General features: G+C 42.5%; 2 protein-coding genes across 2 annotated transcripts in view; one reads left to right on the top strand and one right to left on the bottom strand.

The window, feature by feature from the left end:
• mapk8ip1a (mitogen-activated protein kinase 8 interacting protein 1a) overlaps positions 1 to 11,561 on the top strand; it is an 11,934-nt gene extending 373 nt beyond the window's left edge. Inside the window, exons 2-12 of the mRNA XM_035155861.2 lie at positions 3,574 to 3,649; positions 5,595 to 6,269; positions 6,573 to 7,160; positions 7,836 to 8,069; positions 8,169 to 8,244; positions 8,342 to 8,508; positions 8,598 to 8,701; positions 9,720 to 9,830; positions 10,085 to 10,155; positions 10,304 to 10,402; positions 10,595 to 11,561. Coding sequence (XP_035011752.2) covers positions 3,574 to 3,649; positions 5,595 to 6,269; positions 6,573 to 7,160; positions 7,836 to 8,069; positions 8,169 to 8,244; positions 8,342 to 8,508; positions 8,598 to 8,701; positions 9,720 to 9,830; positions 10,085 to 10,155; positions 10,304 to 10,402; positions 10,595 to 10,667 — 2,274 coding nt within the window. The 3' untranslated portion in view covers positions 10,668 to 11,561. The remainder of the gene's footprint in view (positions 1 to 3,573; positions 3,650 to 5,594; positions 6,270 to 6,572; positions 7,161 to 7,835; positions 8,070 to 8,168; positions 8,245 to 8,341; positions 8,509 to 8,597; positions 8,702 to 9,719; positions 9,831 to 10,084; positions 10,156 to 10,303; positions 10,403 to 10,594) is intronic.
• A 2,884-nt stretch (positions 11,562 to 14,445) lies between these two features.
• cstpp1 (centriolar satellite-associated tubulin polyglutamylase complex regulator 1) overlaps positions 14,446 to 15,000 on the bottom strand; it is a 4,966-nt gene continuing 4,411 nt past the window's right edge. Inside the window, exon 9 of the mRNA XM_035155870.2 lies at positions 14,446 to 15,000. This exon is cut by the window's right edge and continues 328 nt beyond it. The gene's annotated coding sequence lies outside the window, so the exon portion shown is untranslated.

The raw sequence follows: 15,000 nt of genomic DNA, 5'->3' as shown, positions 1-15,000 counted from the left end.
TGAGACAGCAGGAGCATCAAGCCGAATAAATGGGTGTGTGTATGTCCACGTATTTCCTGGGAGGATGTTCAGGATGAGACAGCAGAGGACGGCTGTGTATCTGCTGCTAGGTGTGTGAGTGTGTGTGTGTGTGTGTTTGTGTGTGTGTGTGTGTCTGTGTGTTCACGCTGGCAGTGGGTCAGCTCTAGAATTGGCTCAGCTGTACCTTGGTGTTGCAGTGCTCCAGTAAACATGTTGTGTGTCGTGACGATATTTCCAGCGATTCTGAACGTCCACGTCTCCATGTTGTGATGTTGTGTGTCTTTGTCGTGTGCCTGACCTGTTTTGTCCGAGCGGCTTCTGGTTCGGTGACTTGCTCAAGGACACTTTGACAGGAAACACTGTTGTTGACCCTGATTGTTGCCGCTGAAGCCAGAAGCTCCGAGCCGTTCTGTCATCTCATGAAATATATAGGAGGATATTCAATATGGCTCGGCTGCAGCAGTATCATCACGACGGGAGGAGATTCAAGTCAAAAGAGGAGAAGGTCTATAAAAACCAGTGTGAACCTCAGTGATGTGGCTGCTCAGGCTGTTGCAGATCACAGTTCTCTATAGGAGCCGGCTTGGAGGTCTCATAAGACCAGTAGCACTGGTGGTGTCCCTTTAAAGGAGTTACATCCTGTTTACAGCTCAGATCAGAGTCGTCTCATCCTGGGTTTCACTTCACATTCATCCTCAGAGATCCATTTTAAAAACATCAACAGAACTAGACCGTCATCATCAGCAGAAGCCAGACCGTCCCTGAAATCTCCGGCTGCACCAAACTACTCACGCTCCTCTAAATACGTCTGATTCCCTTTATCAAGATCCTTGAATTAAGAAATCAACAGAAATGTTAAAGTTTGTATGATATCAAATGGGTTTTAAGTCAAAACTACACTACCCACAATCCTCAGGTGTATTCGCAACATCTACTACACTAGTTTACTACAGAACATAAAATACTATCTACAAATACACACTATATTACAACAGTATAATAACAGCAAGGTTCAATTAGAGAAGAAGCAGCTGGAAGTCGTTGGAAAGGCTCGTTCACAAAGGATTATGGGATGTGTAGTTCCTTCACTCTTAAAATAGTATGTTCACAGTCTTGAACCTCTTGACTCTTTTTATAAAAGCTGGATATGAAGATGTACTTTCTGAAAGTGAGACGCTCTATCGCAGAGTCCAGGTTTATAAAACCTTGGATGTAAATATTACGATGTGATGATTTTATTTCTTTTGGTTGAAACATGTGAAACCTGCTGCTCACAGATGAACTGAAGACCTCCAGTAAAGTTCTGAGTAATGATGTCACGGATCCTCTGTAACCTGGAGCTGATGATTTCTTGTGTCTTCACTTCAATTCTCTCGTGATCCTGATAAATTCCTGCCGACGTTAACGAAGCAGCTCCGTGACGAGCGGCGGCCTCGTCTCAGAGGATCAGAGCCTCTGTAGAAATCCTGCTTCAAACAGTTTCTCACTTTATCATGTGGAACTAATGCATTTGACTTATAAAGCTTTGGCATATACAGGTTTTAAAATGTAGTATTTTAGTTCAATTTAAGTGATGAAAGTCTTTAATTTGTGACTGAATATTTGCTTCTGTGATAATAAGCAAGATTCCTGCATTTTTATTACCTTATTACTCGCTGTTGATTACACAAAAAAAACGTCCCAACGGGATTTCTTGAAACTTAAGTGGATGTGGATCCGGGAAAATCCCATTAAACTTTGGTGCGGATCCGCATCAGGGGGCAGGTCCAGGAATTCATGTAACCACAGCTTGAACAATTCAGTCCCACTGAGAAGCAACTGTCGTTCCTCCTGCTCCAGCTTCTGAGGACACGTTGTCCTCTCCTCCCTCTGAACCTTGTGGCTGTTGGACACTGAAGCTGCTTTAGACATTTGGACATTGTCCTTCATGTAAACGTTTTAAATCCTTTATGAAAACAGCTGGATTTAAACCTTCACACATTCACACACGCGTTGATACAGTGCATCATCGTGCAGCACGTTCTCGAGGACATAACACAATGCTGCTCTTCACATAATGAATAGTAATGAAACACCACTTATTGGAATCAGTTCATAGACACAGAGTTCATAGTATTGATCAGTGCACGTGTCATCAAACACACTGAATCAACAGTGAGACTGTGTGTGTGTGTGTGTGTGTGTGTGTGTGTTGGTGTGTGTGTGTGTGTGTGTGTGTGTGTGTGTGTGTGTGTGTAATATGATATATGTCAAATATGAAACAGTTTGAAGATCAAACAACATCAGGGCAGAAATATAAAAATAAAAAATGTTACAGCTAATAAATAATAACATCAAAGTCTTATATAATTACAATCATCTAAATTTGATCATTTATGTGCATTGTAATATTTACTAAATCCACACTAACAGTACAACAACAATGATGATTCAAACACAACACAAAAGAAAACAATGATACAATGCAACAAACACTCAGATACAATATAGAGACACAAATATGAAGGTAAACAAAGAGATAGAACAAGAGATAAAGTGGAATAATGAGACGTTTGCTTTTCTTTGAATCAGTTTGGATTACAGTTGAACATCAGATAACACTAATCTGAAAGTACCGTTGATTTGGTCTCGTGGCGTCTTCCCTTTGTCTACATTTGTTTGAGTTGTGATGAAGACGGTCGTCGGCAGCAGTTAGTTTTCTTTCTGCGGCTGGAGGATGAATGATCGTCTCTGAATGTGTCTCTGAAAAACAAGACACTCAGCTCGACTCTGTCTCTGAAAGCTGCTGTAACCATGTGACAATGAGACGGAAGACGATGATGTCACTGAGACGCTTTAAGAATAAAACTGAGATTTTAAAATGTCTGTTGCCGTCAGACTGGAGGGACGATGTCACACACACACACACACACACACACACACACACACACACACACACACACACACACACACACACACACACACACACACACACACACACACACACACAGTGAGTAGCCATAGTAACAGAGAGCGACAGGGAGCAGATGAGGGATGTCAGTAAGTGAGTCAGTGTGTGGCTCCCGTGATGTTGAGGCGGGACCGTTGTTCACTTCCTGGTCGATGCTCCTGCCTCTTCCTGGCAGTGATGTCATCAGAGAGAGAGAGAGGAGGGAGAGAGAGAGAGAGAGAGAGAGAGAGAGAGAGAGAGAGAGGCTACTACCAATGGCTAATATGAGGCCTGTCGGACCCTTTGTGCTGAAAACACAAATCTGATGCAATATGTTTGTTTCTGCAGTGATTTGAGGACCATGAATCAGGAGCAGGTCAATAAAGATGGATGAGTGTGTGTGTGTTCTTGTACTTATAGCTTTGTGTGGACCATGATAAGTATAGACACTACAGAGGCCCGACTTGGTTTTAGGGTTTTGTGTACGTAGAGTTAGGCATTTAGTTTGAATTTTAGGGTAAAGGGCTTGGGAATTTATTGTATCTGTGTGTGTGTGTGTGTGTGTGTGTGTGTGTGTGAATCCAGTTCTTACTCTGCTGCTCTGTCTCATTGACTTTCTGCAGGACTCCATCAACAACAACTCTTTCGGAAAGAAGGAAAGTTGGAAGGAGTCCCACTCGTCCTCTCCACACATCACAGGTACAAACAATACACTGTGTATAAAAACAAAATGGACGTATACTCCGGGTCCAGAAAGTGAAGCCAATGTGGAAGTGCCTGAAACCTGTACTCTCTGGAACGACCAGCAGGGGGCAACTCCACTGTCTCTATAGACGTCTATGAGAAAATGACTCAACAGCTGATTTCTCTCACCTGCAGGTCAAATGTATCTAATACGATAAATCCCTTTTTCAAGGGGGTCGCAACATAAATCACAATTCTTACATAAAAAAGAAAAACAATTATCAAATCAGCAACATACAGACAGGCAACCGAAAACAAACAGAAAAACAAAACAAACGAACAAAAACAGACGATAACAGACCTCATACATTAATAAATCGTTACAGCTACAAAGTAGAAACTCATTTACAACCAGGTATAATCATCACTTATAGTTAATTTATCACAGTTGGACACAATGAGAACGTTTTAATGCCTCTCTTTGGTTGATTTGAAGCCTGATACATTTAAAAGTGTAAACAGTAGATGTCTCATCACTTGCCGCCGCGATCGCTTTGAAAAACGTTGCAATGAATCCTGGGATATGTTGTCTGGCGAAGGATCCTCCCATCTGAAGGCTGAGGCCCCTAAATTAAGACACAGCTTTCTTCTCACTTTATAACGTCAGTAAACATTCAGGAGTTTACGTCTCAATCTCTAGTTTCAAATCTTCTTCAAACAGATGATGTTCATTTAGTGAATTATGATCATTTAGAGTCAAACAGATCATAAAGCACCGGGTGTGTTGGGGGGTGGATACCACAGTGTGATTGACAGCTAGTACCGTCCAATGGGTGCAGAACACAGGTGTTGGGGGGGCATGTCGAGCTCTCAGTCAGGCTCCACCCCCTGCTACTCCACATATGGTCACTTCTGGTACAGCAGCTCACAAACCAACGGATGACGTCACAGTGAGTTGATCTGTCGCTGAGGAACTCGCAGAGCTACGATGGAAGGTGAGCCAGCTCAAACTATAGACGTCAAAAATAATAGAAATTAGTTATTCATTATTAATTGACCTTTATTACTCAGTGATAGATGTCGTCAACAGCTTTATTGAAAGATACTTCAGAATATGATGTTATATGTTTTAACCTAGAATATTTATACCCCTTGTCCATATGAAATGTGTCATTTAAAGATATTTTGACACATCTTCTGTCCGTCTTCAGCCTCCGAAACCCGGAGGCACCGACGATAAGTGATGGAGAAAACAGCAGCATCATGGGACGTCTGGGAAACTTGATCCAGGCCTGAAGCAGGAGCTGCTCGACCTCCAGCAGCGTCTCTGTCCCTCCGTCCTGCGTCGGTGTCTTCCCGGCACCATCGACTCCGTCAGACAGAAACGTCCACGTGTCGAGAGGCGGCTGCTGAATATCAACGAAATCCTTAAATACATTTTTATTTCTATAAAAATCCGTTGTGATGTTTTTAGCGTTTAAAATTTGCTCATTACGTTACAAACTGTATTGGATATGTAATAATTGTAATAATAATAACTTTATTTATATAGTACAGTTACAAATTACGACAAATAGAGAAAACAAGGAAAATGTGTGAGAGGTTTCTGAGGATATTTACTTTCCTTGATTCTAGTCCTTCTGTTGAAAATGCTGATTAATGGGATGGAGATTATGACACATGCAATGAAACATTTTGTGAAATAAAATCAGATTTGAATAATGTAAAAACGTTCTTGAAATATTCTTTTCTTCTGTTCCTGAAACTCTTATCCAGCATAAACTGCTTACAGGCTGTTTTCATATAATCCCTCTGTATATATCTGGTTGCCTAATACATAATCTGATACTCTGTGTGTGTGCGTGTGTGTGTGTGTGTGTGTGTGTGTGTGTGTGTGTGTGTGTGTGTGTGTGTGTGTGTGTGTGTGTGTGTGTGTGTGTGTGTGTGTGTGTGTGTTCAGGGGATCTAGCACCACCGGATGTTAAACCAAAAGCGGACAAAGAGGACAAAGTCCGGTACAACACGCGTCGCCCTGCACCTAAACCACCCACAGCCAATGAGGCCAAAAGCCGGACCAACACTCAGGCGGCAGCCAACGCCTCCTCAGACGCTCGCACTCGTCTGCGGGACAAACAGGGGTCAGGGGCCACGCACACACAGGCCTCCGTCGCTCCGAGGAGTCAGAGGAGAGCAGCTACAACAGCAGGAGGAGGGAGAGGAGGAGGAAGAGGAGCAGCAGCGATGAGAGACAGGAGCCTGGGGGACGTCAAGGGGAAGGATGGAGTGACTGCAGGGAGGGAGGAGAGGAGAACAGGGAGGCTGTGTGCGGAGGCCAAGGCCAAGGAGAAGGAGAGGAATGTACATCAGAGGCCCAGAGAAACAAACGGACTGAAGAGCCGGGGGGCCGAGGGGAAGGGAAGAGCGGGTTCTAAAGCGGGGAACCGAGGAGGAGGGGGAGTGAAACCAAATAACCTGCTGTCGAACCAGGAGGTTTACCTGCCGGCCATGGTGGTCCCACGCACACCTGTAGCACCGAGGACCCAGGACAAGACCCAGGACAAGACCCAGAACAAGACCCAGAATAAGACCCAGAACAAGACCCAGAACAAGGCCCAGGACAAGACCCAGGAGCAAGGTACTGAAACCACAGGTTATCACTTTATTTAATTATCTCTTTACCTTTTTATATATTTATCTATGATTCTCCCCAAAGACCAGCTGGGTCTATGATTAAAGTGTTTTATCAACCTGTATCCTAAACATTATTATTATTATTATTATTACTTACCAGTTTAGTGCTGTAAAATATTCAGTTTTTAAGTATCAAGCTATATAATGACATATCTATAAGGTTTATATATATAACATACATGTGATGTGGTCCAAAAATACTTTTCATTTCCAAATTACTCTGTTAGTCCATATTTTGTGTTCCTAGGCCAAAGCCATGACGGGAGCCAGGATAACCCCCCGGCCATGTCCCGGTCCAGCAGTGAGGGGGGCTCAAACAGGATGTCCCTCAGCTCCGACACAGAGGGGCCCCCACCAGGGCCCCTGCATCCGTCTCTGTCCCACCGAACCAACTCTGACATCAGGGAGGAGGAGGCGGAGGGAGACCCGACTCCCTGCCGGAACGTCCAGAACGGTCCATCCCTCTGCCCTGCGGGGGATGAAATCACTGCGATGGACTGCACCATGTCAGAGGTGGATGCAGGGGGGGGACGAGGTGGCAGTCGCTCTGAGGCGGGTGGCACCAACTCAGCTGTCACTCAGGGAGATGCTGTGGCTGCTCGGACTCTAACAAAGAGCGGAACTGCTGCAGCGTTGAATTATGACTCTGTGAAATACACTCTGGTGGTGGAGGAACACGCTCGGTTGGAGCTTGTCCGCCTCCAGGACTGTTTGCACGGTAACCACGAGCACAACGACGACAGCGACACAGAGACGGTCTATCAGTCGGCCAATGAGGAGGAAGACCCAGATTATGAGGAGGAGAGGAAGAGGAGCGAGGAAGCAAGAAACCAAGGTAATGCTGAAATTGTCTGAGCATATTTCCCTCAGAAAGCAGTTAAACAGTGGCCGAAAGTTTAAAGCAAAATAATAATAAATAATAATTAAAGTTTTTTTTAAATCTGCCATCAGCGGATAATAAACAACAAGCTTTGTCCTGATGATTGAGAAAGTTCAATAATTTAAAGTTTTAATCCCTTTGGTAATCTGGTCATGGTAATCTTTGCTGATCTCATGGTAATCTGTTTGTTAGATTATAAGACATTTGTACAAACCTGACATTTCGTCCCGATATATCTCAAAAGCACTCTTGCTATTTTTGTTTATTTTATTACACATTATGAGATTTTTGTAAAGGTCTTGAGTTCTAATATCAACTTAATCTGAGCTCTGCATCATCTGATTATCAACAGAAATATGCATCATGCCTCTGTATCATGTTAAAAATCCGCTGAAGCATAAAAAGAGAAAAGAGTAGAGGACCCAAGACGAAACCCTGTGGAACGCCACTGACCAGAAAACACTGATATTGTCTACCACACTTTTTACAAGAGGGGGGAACTGTTTTTTTGTATAGAATGTGAAGGTGTAACTTCAGCAGAGACTCAAGTGAGGGTCAAACCTACACAATGTGTTTGCAGAGTTTCTTGGTTGTTGTGGTGCCGTCGGTTTAAACGTCCCTTGTTTCCAGAGAGAAGAAAGGAAGAGGAGGAGGCAAAGAAGAAGTGGGAAGAGGAGGTGAAGAGGAGGAGAGAGGAGGAGGTGAAGAGGAGGAAGGACGTGGTAACAAAGATCTGCAGACAGTCCAAGGTAACGTCGACCACAGCGCCAGAGGACGAGGAGCCTCACGGAGGAAGAGGCGGAGCTCCCAGGAGCAGGAAGTTCCTCAACCTGTTCGCCAACAACAGCCATTACAGCGCCACTGGTGAGTTGGGATTCAATCAAGCTGAGTTATTACCTTCATAGTTCTATAAATGTTCATCTTTAAAATAGCTGTGAGTCTAATGTCCGGTTGTGTGTTCAGGCGCTGGGTGTTTTGGTGTCTTCTCCTGTGTTTTGAATGGAGTGGAGCGACCGCAGAGCCACCGAGCCGTCTACAGGTTAAACACACATCAACAAACACAGGCTGAGGATGACATGTCCAAATCCAACACACCAAAGTTAAATCTGTTGTCCTGTTGTGCCTCCCGGGTTCAGGTTCGTCCCCCGTCATGCGGATGAGCTTCATCTGGAGACGGACGACCCGGTGTTGTTGCTGAAGCAGTCCGAGGACCTGTGGTGTCAGGGTTACAACATGAGGACCGGAGCTACGGGCATTTTCCCGGCTTTCTACGTCGTCAAGTTGGACAAAGATATTAACCAAGGTACACTGCAAATAACTGAGCTTTAAAAACATCATCATCATCATCATCCATAATTAAAGATCTTTCTTTGTTCTTCTTCCATCTCACAGTACAGCAAGACGGTTGGGTAGAAAAGTTCCTGGTGCGATTCCTGGGTTCGGTTCAGGTCCCCGTCCACAAAGGCAGCGACGTGATGTGTGCCGCGATGCAGAAGGTACGTAAATACAGATACTGCACAACAGCACCACGACAAACACTGTGACGACAATATTCAATGAGGTGAGATGAGGAAGTGAGGATGTGGACCTCCTGTTAAACATTAACAACCCACAAGTCAGCGTTCTAACTGTTCTAACATTTTGGAACTGATTCAGGGCCTAATTTAATAAATAATTAGTAAGACCCCGATCAAACGGCTCGTTTTCCACATTTCAACGGCTCCTTCCTTTTAAAATCTTTCATATCTCTAGTTAGTAAATCTCTAACTGTAGAGAACAGTCTATAAAAATTATAATTTCTCCAAAGTTTATTTATTTTAACCACAGTTGTTATAAAATGAAAATCCTGGGAGTTAATAAAAATTCATTCATTCATATCGCCTGAGCAGCAAATATCCCAAAATAACTCATATCCCCAAATATCTTCCAGAAAGCAGCTGGTGTTAGTTAGAAACTCGACCTGATGACTCTTCATCTCTCTCTGCTTTGAAAAATGAATATTTTGCACTTGTTCTTTTTGCAATTCACTCAGTTTTAAGCCCTAAAACAACCTGGGAGGTTTCTGCTCGTCTGTGTAGAGACATCAGTGACGCCGCTGCTCTGAAACCGAGGAAAGACGACACGTTTTCTCCTCCTCTGGTGTCTGACCATGCAGATAGTGGGATAGGGGATTTGTTGTGTTTTGAAATACCCGTCACTCCTTTAGGGTTTTAGTTTGATGGAGATAAACCGTGTAAAATGTGAACCTGTGGATTATCACCAGTAACCAAATACAAATGTCCTGTGACCCTTTAACTAAACTCCTGTTATATAAGCGTGTTTCTTTAAAATCCTTCTCTTGGTCCAAATCCTCATTAAGAACATTACAGCACAGACCTGGCTCCTTTAGCTTCATGTGTACTTTTCACTCTGCAGCAGGTTTGGACTCTGACACAAATCTTTACTTCCGACCTCTTATACATAAATAAACCAGTGTGAAGTTCACACACTTACATTCATTATTTGTGTTCCCAGGTTGCATGTAACAGGCGGTTAGCAGGTCAGCCTCCCTCAGCCTGTGTGCTGGAGGTCAGTGTGAAGGGGGTGAAGATCAACGTCCAGGACCAGTGTCACTCTGCTCACAGGGTACGTCTTCCTTCCTTCCTTCCTTCCTTCCTTCCTTCCTTCCTTCCTTCCTTCCTTCCTTCCTTCCTTCCTTCCTTCCTTCCTTCCATTGTGACACTCACAATGGAAGGAAGGAAGGTAGGAAGCCAGCTGATCCAGCTGATCCAGTAGTTGGGTGTTGAGCGCTCTGTGGTTGCACTGAGCAGTAACTACCAAAGTCTGTGTTCAGGTTTAGTTGAATCATTCATACTATATATTCTCTCTGTCTCTATCAGGGGGACCAGTGTTTCCACTTTTTCCAGTTGAAGAACATCTCCTTCTGTGGTTGTCATCCAAAACACAGCAAGTGAGTCACACGACACCCGAGGCTGAATTTGATCGAAGCAATTATTCTCTTCTTTTTCTCCCAGTCTGTCTTTAAAAAAACAGCGACGTTAAGGCAGGTTTGTCTCAATAAAAACTAAATACACCTGATGCTGATTATTGCGTTGCAGGTATTTTGGTCTCATCACCAAACATCCCGACCAACAGCGCTTCGCTTGTCACGTGATGATGTCAGATACAACATTACATCCTCTGGCCGAGTCGGTGGGGTAAGACCTCCTGATTCTATTCTATCCTGAACTCAGACTATCAGGCTCAGGCTACATCCACACGACTACGTTTCTGTTTGAAAACCTGCCTGCACCTGATCTACATTCAGTTAATTCATTTTCTGGTCAGACCAACTAGACCCCAGGACAAAACGCAGTCCTGGTCATTGACCTTCCTGATTCTCTCCACAGGAGGGCGTTCCAGCAGTATTACAAGGAGCACATCGGCTACTCCTGTCCCACTGAAGACATCTTCATCGAATAGCACCTCTCCTCCATCCTTTGTACTGAATACTCACTATGTGCATGTAAGCCTGGTCTTACACCACAGACTGGACCGCTGATATATCTTCATCAGAGTACTTGCATGGTGGATTTTCTTTTCTTAGCTGGGACACAGCGAGCGTTTCCTCCCTTTGACCATGTCACAAAAGAAATACCTCTATGGATGGATAGGATCACGTGAGATGTCCCGAACAAATGTAACATAAATCTACCCAAACAAATATCTGATATTGATATATTTTATAGAGTAAAATTACTTATACGTAACTACACATAAGTATTGGTAGGCAAAGTACGTACGGAGTCAATTTAAAGACAGAAGGTTTACAGTTCATAGTCTCTGAAAGTGGACCCTGTGCATAAACCAAAAATACCCCCCCCCCAAAAAAAACTAAAGCAACTTATGAATTTGCACAGTTTATCAAAGTTTAATTTACTTTGTTCCTCTGTGATTCTGCATCAATCACGTCAACAACTCAGCAGGTCGCAAACCAAAGTTTAAGCAAATTTCCAAATTGTTCAACATCTGAACAACTAGACTGTCACAGTTCCAAGGTTCTGATAACTGCGTCCTTTCATCCGAGACAAACAAAGACTCCAACAGGTGGATCCTTCTGGAGCGAAAACCTTTCCCAGGATTCATTGCGCTTTGGTTAACTGTTTTTCAAAGAGGTAATGGCGCCGGCAGGCACTGACACGGCTGATGCACTCAACAGAACAGTTAATGAAGACCGTGTCCCCTGAAGGAGGTGGTCCATGAATTGAGACACAGCTTATGCTTTAATTTCTAAATTTGTAAAAGTTGATAAATCTTCTGTCATTAAATTTGCTTCATTCTTGACGCAGCGGGAAAGACGAAGCTCCCTGTCAACAACGCCTGTAGTTTCATAGACAATGCTTTGAGAGGATATATATATATATAGAGAGAGAAATACACAAATGGACCTGCTTAAGTGTTTGCACAGACGAGGACAGATTGATGTTTCCAAATAACATAAATATATATAATTCTGTGTCTTATAAATCCCCAGACTTGACAATCTACTGTTGGAGCGGATTGGCGTTGAGGTGCCTCATTTCTCTTCTTGCTCCTTCACATTCCTTTTTCTTCCATCGTGGTTTCATCCACAAATCCATTATGCAGGTTTTCACTTCTGTTCCTTTAACTGTGTAAAAACAGGGGCCACACGAAGCTGTGCAATTTAACAGAACAGATACTTTTAGCTTTGACTTCTTTTGCAATGCCTGCTCAATGGTCGAGTCAATGTGGAAGATCGTACTTCTCACTAGACGTTTAAAAAGAAACACTGCGCTTTGTTTTCGAAAGCTCAGCCACAGTTTGAGTTCTAACAGCCGTGAGAAGATTAGCTCAAGCTACATTGACGATTTCTCAAAAGTGGATCAAATGGACATAAACTCCGGTTGTCGGGTCCGACTCGTTCACAACAACAGGAACATGTGGGGAACATCCAGGCGAGGGGCGGAGCCTGTAGAGCAGCAGGAGGCCGGACATGACGTATAAACTCTGCTGTGGAAAGATCAGTGTTGTTGTTTACAGCTCATCCACACCGGCGTCGGCCCTCATCACCAAAAGCTCTGGAACCTCCTCGTGTTTCCCAGATGACGTCTTCGTCTTCTACGTGTACGGCTCCTCTTCTTCATCCTGAGATATTTGTTTTCTACCAGCTTCACGTCCGTCACGTGTTAGAAACCTCATCCACACGCTCACTTGCTCGTGGTGAATCTTCTGGACGATGCCCCTCGTAAACCTTCATGAGTTCAGTGCTTGTCTGAAAGTGACAAACCCACTCAACACTGCAGAGACCCTCAGTGTTTCATCCTATCGAGTAGTTCTGGTTTTCCAACAACCAAATTACGCTTTTACCGCCTTTATTCGTAGCGACATCAGCATGCAACTATTTCCCGCCAAAAACGTTGTATAAACCTGCAGCCGGCCTTTGCGCCTGTCACCAGACAGTGACAGCAGCTAGCAGGCGAACATCGTGGAGCGTTTAGCAGCTAACGAGCATCATATCTCTCAGGAGTTGTTGGAGGCCAGAGCTACAAAAGAAACTGAATATAAGTATTTATTGGAGTATCTGAATTTGACTAAAGTGATGCTAATGTTTTCTCTCTTAAAATGTTTTGTTGTCAGGTTGTTCTGCCGCCCCCAAGTGGCCAAACTAATTTAATGTAACTTTAAGATCCAAGATTTTAACTTTTTAACTTCCAGCCAACGAGAAAGACTCCACACACACACACACAGTCCAACCACGTGATATCTGAGCAGGTGAACTCAATGTAGAGTCAAAAGAAACGAAGCCTGAAATGTTTTGTGTTTAAAAAAATAATAATAATCAGTGCCTTTTTAGTTTTTGTTGATTCAGTGCGGTGAAGATGACGTCGTCGGTACATTCGTATAATTACCTGTTGACTTCAGATACGTCTCCAAACTAAACACATACAACGGATCATCGCATTCACACGAGTCGTCTTGTAACAGGATATGAGTTGGTACATCTAAGATGGCTGCCATGGAATATTTAATGATAAACTGAAGAGGCCAACGTGCTGATATAGATTCACGCTGCAGCCATTTCCCTCTGATCTACAAGTGTGGAGTATAGAATTGATCAATTTCACATTTACGACAGAGTTTAAGTTTTATTGGCAAAACAAATTAAAGTCTTAATTTTACAGAGAAGTTGTAATTTTATGAGAATAAAGTAATTATTTTGGGCTTTGTTGAGAAGATGTTGAATGAAAAAAAAGATGTAAAGTAATTTTGAGAAGAAATTCATAATATTATGAGAATGAAGTCGTCACATAGAATAAAGTAATAATTTTAGGCTACGTGTCATTTTTGTGGGGAAATATAAGAAGATCTGCGACTGAATATTCGGGCCAAGTTGAAATTGAAGGAATTCTGAGATGTTAAGAACAAAGTAATTTAAATTTTATTCTCATAATTGTTTGACTTTATTGTTGAAATCTCAGAACAACATTAACTTCATGGGAACTTTTTGTCTCATAATTTCACTGCATTTGTAGAAGAATGGTTGATAAAGGACAAAATGCTAAATACTTGTACATTTTGAAACTGGTTAAAGTTAGTGAACATATTTACAAAGCATCTGTAGCATCTTCTTCATACTTAATATTTACCATTCATCGCCTTTCAGAGCTTTTTTGCCTTCGATTAATTTCAAAACAATATGAAAATACTCACACGTGTTTAACATGAGACGTCAAGATGTTCATTCTGATGTGAATTGAAAGTTTCCGTCGGGTGATTTTCATCATGTGATTGAAAATCAGGAAAAACAAACATTTAAAACTAAAGATTTTCTTCAGTCGTCGTGTCACTGAGCCTTTCCAGTGGCCGACCTTTGACCTTTAGAGACGCCTCTGATAATAAACACAGTTTCGTTTCCATGTCGACCATCTGAGGTGCACGTTGTTCTGATCCACCAGAAAGTGTCCTTCCTCTGAGCTCCACTCCTGTGATTCTGACACCACGAGGGCCCACTGTACTTAACTCATCCACATAGTTATATCCTGTATAGATACTGTATGTATGTACGTTTGTATAGGAGTTATTATTGTATGCTGTTGGTATTAACCAAATCCTGGGTGTAACACCGCATGATATCGATGTTGTAAAATGAAGACAAGTTGCACAGGCTGATGAGTGATGGTGGTTCTTCTTGTCAATAAATCACCTTTACACCTAAAACACTTTTCTTTACACAAGTTAATGAGTTTACACTCAGTTGCTTTATTATTCACAGTGTGAGTAAACATCTCATTCATATATTATCATATTCACATTCAAGCTTTGCATCATAATAAATAAATCAGTGCTATATATATATATATTTTCCAGTAATTGTTCAGAATCTGTTCTTTAACATCCTCAATTATTTCACATGATTATGAAACAGAACTTTTTATCTACTATTCCTAATAGTGTTTGAAAGACGATGATGTTAATGTGACTATACAAAGTGAAAGGATTGAAACCAGTGAGGTGTGCGTCCGCCCACAGAAGTGCAGATTCTGATATGAAACATAAAGTCAGTAACTCAAACAAGGCAGACGTTGATATATTTAGGTCCTTAAGCAATAAAACCTGCCTTGTTCTGCTAAATAACTTAAAAGGACATAAAACTACTTCATTACTTTAACTTTGCTGCTGCTGTTGAGCTCGGCTGTGATGCTTATTAACAGTAAAGCTAATAAGTTTGATATCTACCAGGGATGATAGGAAAACAAACATTACAGTGAAACTCAGGATACACTACAGCCACAGA

Source organism: Hippoglossus stenolepis, chromosome 5 (genome assembly GCF_022539355.2).
Source record: "Hippoglossus stenolepis isolate QCI-W04-F060 chromosome 5, HSTE1.2, whole genome shotgun sequence".
In the NCBI taxonomy this organism is placed as follows: Eukaryota; Metazoa; Chordata; class Actinopteri; order Pleuronectiformes; family Pleuronectidae; genus Hippoglossus; species Hippoglossus stenolepis.
The sequence above is the reverse complement of the archived record's forward strand: the minus strand, read 5'-3'. Positions and strand labels throughout refer to the sequence as shown.